General features: G+C 40.1%; 1 protein-coding gene across 8 annotated transcripts in view; it reads left to right on the forward strand.

Annotated features, from left to right (window-relative positions):
* EML4 (EMAP like 4) overlaps positions 1-5,657 on the forward strand; it is a 154,716-nt gene extending 149,059 nt beyond the window's left edge. For 7 of the 8 annotated variants that reach the window (XM_059891434.1, XM_024999052.2, XM_024999055.2 and 4 more), the window contains 2 exons: positions 1,855-1,985; positions 2,880-5,657. In XM_059891434.1, the coding sequence (XP_059747417.1) occupies positions 1,855-1,985; positions 2,880-3,353 (605 nt within the window). In that variant the 3' untranslated portion in view covers positions 3,354-5,657. The remainder of the gene's footprint in view (positions 1-1,854; positions 1,986-2,879) is intronic. The other variant, NM_001193054.2, reaches the window with a different exon arrangement.
* Positions 5,658-6,000: the final 343 nt, after the last annotated feature.

Consider the following 6,000-nt stretch of genomic DNA (forward strand, 5'->3'; position numbering starts at 1 on the left):
TAGCACAAGGTGTTCGGGGTCTGTGTGGTAGTGTGCATCGGTGCTTCGCTGTGGCTGAACACCCCCGTGCGCAGCTGTTCCGCACTATTCATCATCAGTTGAGGGACGCTGAGGTCGATTATAAATAATGCTGGCATGAACAGTAACGTACAAGCTGTAGTGTAGACGTGTTTTCATTCTCTTGGGTGTATACCTACGAGTGGATTTGCAGGCTCGGATGGTAATTCTTTGTTAACCTTTTGAGGAACTGCTGGACTGCTTCCCACAGTGGCCGCACCATTTTCCCTCCTGCCAGCAGCGCAACAGGGTTCTTTCTCTGTGTGGCTGTCGGGAGCTGGTTGGTCCTTTGCATGTGGGTGTCCGGCTTTCCCACTACCATTGGTTGACATATGAAGGCATTCTCAGTAGATGTTATTTAAAGATAAAACGTGGAGATCATTCCTAATACAATATTTTGAACATTTCTAGAAATCTGTCCTTTGACAATTTTCTCAGTCTTTGCAAGACTGTAGGATTCCTTCTAAGAAAGTTAGGATTAAAAAGAGATGGTATCCTCTGTAATTAGAATACTTAAATGGATATGGCACCAGTACCTAAAGCAGTACCCAAAATAGGAGGGTTTTTCCCTTATCAGTGTATCTCTGCCTTCTGAGAGCTGGACTCTGTCCACCCTGGTGGTAGATCTGAACGTTTCTTTATGCAGTGTGCATTAGAAAAAATAATCCATTATAGGTACTTGTTCTAAACTAACTGCTATAGAGATGTAGAAGCCAACTAAGTAAGCTTGGAAGAAATTAAAATAATCCTGACTAGTCCGTAAACAAATTCATTATTCTGGGTGAAGCTGAAGCAGTGGCCAATAGGTAGTAACTTACCTAGTTATTTTAATGAAACAATATTTAATTTACTTATTAAGAGATGTCAATTACCAGTTAACGTATTAACTAGAGACAATATTAATACATCTTTTGTTACTCAAATGTTATTGACCAGAGATGTTTCAGTATTCACTTACCTAACAAATCATTGGCCACAGGCATTAGTTTCTGCAAAAATTACCTGGTCAATAATGTGTTAAGTGTTTTGTCTTTACCAAAATTAACCCCCCTCAAAAAAAAAACTGTTCTCTAGAGCAGTATTGAACTAGAGGAGGCCAGCTTCTCAACTCTTACATACTATTTTTAGTCAAGTAGGGATTTGTGCTGATCGTGTTGAGCATCACCAGTGCCTCAGGATGACTCAGAATAGTTAAATTTGCTGTGTCGGCTTTTGGGCGTAAATCATGGTTCCAGGGAAACTCTGTGGATAGCGTGACAGACTAGTGGGGTATGACCTATGCATTTCCATTAAGGAAGAAAAAGTTTGGTTTTTGTTTTTTTTTTAAAGTGCCTGCCTGAAAAGGAGCAGTGAAAAAATATGTAAATTTGCAACTGCCCAGAGTCCACGTTGCAGAATTAGTGCCCATGTTGCTTCTGCACTCTGGTACAGAAGTAACTAAGAATTTCCCCTCCAGCTAGAAACTTTGAGGAGCTTATTGTCCAGTTGAGACAAGCTATATTTATTAGCCCCACCTGCTGGTTACTAGTGAGTACTTTGAGTCTTAAAGTCTTAAATTTTCAATCTTGAGGTTATTTCAGTTTAATTATTATTAGTTAGATTTCAGAAAAAATTTCATTTGAATGAAGTATTGAGGCACTAAGAAATCCATAAGGGAAATTTAGCAGCTAAGAGTCTGAACACAGATGAAAATTAATAAGTTTCTAAAATAAACATATGTAGCGTGGCACTTGTATTTTTCAGACTAATTTTTCTAACACTGCACCCCCCGCCCCCCACCATGTTTCCATATCAAAGGTGTCTGGCCAGAAGGATCTGATGGGACAGATATCAACGCGCTGGTACGATCCCACAACAGAAAGGTGATCGCTGTTGCTGATGACTTTTGCAAAGTCCATCTGTTTCAGTATCCCTGCTCCAAAGCAAAGGTAAAACCAACTTTATAAAGACTAGTGTTATATTTAGGGCCCTTTGTTTGGGGGATAATGTTGTGTCGATGGTGGGAAAGTATTTGTAGACAGGCTGCTAATTACTCTCCATGATGCTAGAGTGCACAGGGAGCACGAACAGGGCCATCTGTGAGCGTCCATGCAGGCAACACTCGTCCTTTCCTTCATTGTGGTAAAAGAGAAGACACTTGATGACATGTCACTCGTTTGGTTTTTTTTTCATTTTTATGTCTTAGCAGTTTTATGTTTCTTCTAAACATATTAAAATATTTTATTTTTGATACACGATCAACATTATAAGACTCCTAAACCATCTATAATCCTACCAACCTAGTAAATTGTCCCCTTGTCATCTCAGTAGAATAGTCACTAAACTCTTAACAAGTATACCAACCTGACATCAGAAGAGACATTTTTTAAACACAGTCTAAAAGCACAGCTGTCCAGTTCCTTTGTTTCCCACATGCTCTGCTGCTGCTAAGTCGCTTCAGTCGTGTCTGACTCTGTGTGACCCCATAGGCAGCAGCCCACCAGGCTCCCCTGTCCCCGGGATTCTCCAGGCAAGAACACTGGAGTGGGTTGCCATTTCCTTCTCCAATGCATGGAAGTGAAAAGTGAAAGTCGCTCAGTTGGTCTGACTGTGTGACCCCATAGATGACAGCCCACCAGGCTCCTCCGTCCATGGGATTCTCCAGTCACACATAATAGGTATTAAAAGGAAATTGCTGCTAGCTTTATTCTTCAGTCAATGATTTGTGGTTTTTTAGCTTGTTTCACAAGCTGAATTGACCTTCCTAACCTAGTCTCCCCCATTGCTGTAAGTAGGCATGTAGGGAATGAATTTAATTTTGCTGTCTGATTTATTTCATGTAGGCTCCCAGTCACAAGTACAGTGCCCACAGCAGCCATGTCACCAATGTCAGTTTTACTCATAATGACAGTCACCTGATTTCAACTGGTGGAAAAGACATGAGCATCATTCAGTGGAAACTTGTGGAAAAGTTACCTTTGCCTCAAAATGAGACTCTAGCGGATCCTACACTCACCAAAGCCCCTCCCTCTTCCATCGAGAGTGTGGTGCAGTCTGATACCCCCACTCCGCCTCCTTCCCAGCCCTTAAATGAGACAGCTGAAGAAGAAAGTCGGATAAGCAGTTCTCCCACACTTCTGGAGAACAGCTTGGAACAGACCGTGGAGCCCAGCGAAGACCACAGTGAGGATCAGAGTGAGGGGGGCAGCGAAGACCTCGGTGAGCCTGTTTATGAAGAGCTAGCCAATGAGCTAAGCGAGGAGCAGAGCAAAGCCGCCCTTCCCGGGGACCAGCAAGACCCCTCATCCCTGTCCTAACACCAGGACTTCAGTGCGATTCACTTTTTCCTTCAACTGCATGATAGCAGAGTTCAGATAACATGCCGAGAAGTGATGAAGAATCACTATTGATGGAGTTTTGGTTTCCACGTAATCTGTTTTCAACAATCTCATCTTCCGTCTCTTAAATGCAGTCAACCTAAAGGTTCGGTTTGACGTGTGTTGAAAATTAACCAAACTTAATAGTAGGAAAAGACTGAAACATTGATTATGTCTCAGAAATTACTGTGTATGTGAGTAGTATGATGTAAATACTGGAAACAAAAACAGCAGTTGTATAGATTTAAAAATAAACCCCTCGTTATCTGAACAGGTTTCTTCAGGAACAGCCAGAGGCATCACAGACACTGTCGCTCATCTGTTCATCTACTGGCTCAGACTGTGCTTTTTTTTTTTCCTGATGCTGAAAATCAGAAAAACAAAAACCAAAAAAAACTCTCACTGAGACCCTCCCACCCCAGATATCTAGTGGAAATTTTTAGTTAACGAAAACTTCAGTATCGCTCTGAGCAGTGGTATGGCCTTCCTGAATAATAACACCATTTTCTCATGCTGCCAGCAGACGTCCAGACGTGCTTGTTAGTCTACTATGTAGGTGCTGCCTTTTCTAAGTCAGAGTGAGGAACAGTCCCTGAATTTCCTGTGTGCAGATCTATTTTATCTTAGAATTAAGAAAGCAGTGGTTTGTTAAAGAGCTGTTAATGTATATTAAACCATTGATGCTCAGAAATAATGGATTCCGCCAAGGATCCCTTTACTGGCCTAAACATTTTCAAGTGAATGGAAGAAAAAAAAACCACATGCCTATAAAACGAAACTTGGCTAATTTTAGCTTAGCCTTCATCATAATTTGTTCCCTCAATAACAAATATTAATACAGTAAGTTTAAATGATTAAATTGGTGCTTGAAATCCATTGGTTTAGTTGTAATTTTTATACAGATTGAGGGATAAAATAACAAATTGCAAATTGTTTTTTACAGAAGTGTGACAGTAGTCACAGTGATTTTTTATAAATTGCATACTTAATAGACTTCCTATATATATGGTGATTTTATCTGGTGGAGTTGCTTTAAGCCTTGCAGTTCTGAGTGACTATCCTCTGCTACTGGGGGCAGTGCATGTATTTTTATGCAGTGGATAGTTTTGGTTTTTTGTTTAAGTTTTGTCAGACAATTGTTTTTCTTAAGTATGTGTTTCCTATTTTCAAAATAATTACTGACAAATATGCATTTCCTATATATTTGTTTCTACTTTGATTATAAAAAGACTTATTTTTTAACTTGCTGCATTGTTTGATATCTTTTTGTTGTTGTTAGATCATGTTTAGAAACTTCAGATGAGTTCAGAAGTCTTAAGTATGCAAGTGTTTACGTGATTGTGCCATTCCAAAGTGCTTCAGAACTGTCATTCCCTTCTGTCTTCTCAGGAGTAATACAAGTCAGGTATTTCATCATCTGGTAACATACAGACTCCCGTGAACGCCCAAGGACACTCACCACATTTGTATTCAGATGCTGTATGTAGGGTGTGGGTGTGTGTGAAGGGGTGAGTGGGTGTAGACACTTACTCTGTGTGTCTCTATAAGAAGATACGTGCCACAGTGAAGATACTCAGTGTGTATCTCTGTGTATAGATATATGTTGTGTATATCTCTTTCCTTTTGTTTACAACTGTTCAGAAAAAAAACCTCAAAGCAGTTCTCTTCACAAGAGAGACTCCAAGCAACCCATCATTTTTCAGTATGTTTATACATAATTATCAGAGGGCAGCAGCAGTATCAGGCATATATTTTTGCCTGTTAGCTGTGGTGATTGAATCATCAGGTCAGCATGTGCTAGACCCTGCAAAATAATAGGAGATGAACAAGTAATTCTAGAAGAAGAAAAAAGCATTTTGTAAAGTACCTGGGGGATACCGCTCTCCATGATAAGCAGGGAGTGTATCTGGGGATATCAGTCACCTTTGGGGTTGCTGTGTACAATGAAATTTATATTCGTGATATTTGTGATATCTTGGGTGGTAGTTTCAAAAAGACACTACTAATACGCAGAAAGCGTTCCAGCTCTCTATTGCTGGCAACTACTGTTTAACAGTCAATTAAATCTGTGATTATGGTTGGAAGTGGGTGGGATTATGAAATTGTAGATGTTTTTAGAAAAACTTGTGAATGAAAATGAATCCAAGTGTTTTATGTGAAGATGTTGAGCCATTTCTATCATGCATTCCTGTCTTATGACAGAAAAATTTGAAGATTAAAAAATAAAATAATCAAAATGTTTCATTTGTCTCTCTAAATGTGTCTTGAGTCTTTCTTCCTTTATGCTGCTAATTTCATCCAGTTATCAGGAGACACGACAGACAGTTCAGAAGGACACATTTATCATTTGACCACCGCCGCTATGGATACAGCCATTCTGGTGGGGACAGACTCCATCTCATAAAGCTAGAGGAAATTACTTGTGATTTACGCTTCCATTTAATAGGCAATAGCTTCGTTTTAATTTATCTCATGTCTGCACTCACTCACATGTTTACATTGGGTGATCCTAGCTACCTGCCTCCCCAGTGTCTGCCTGCGGGAAGCCCTTGAACTCAGCATCGCGCTTTCTCCATCTCTCCTGGGT

Source organism: Bos taurus, chromosome 11, assembly GCF_002263795.3.
Source record: "Bos taurus isolate L1 Dominette 01449 registration number 42190680 breed Hereford chromosome 11, ARS-UCD2.0, whole genome shotgun sequence".
Classification (NCBI taxonomy): Eukaryota; Metazoa; Chordata; class Mammalia; order Artiodactyla; family Bovidae; genus Bos; species Bos taurus.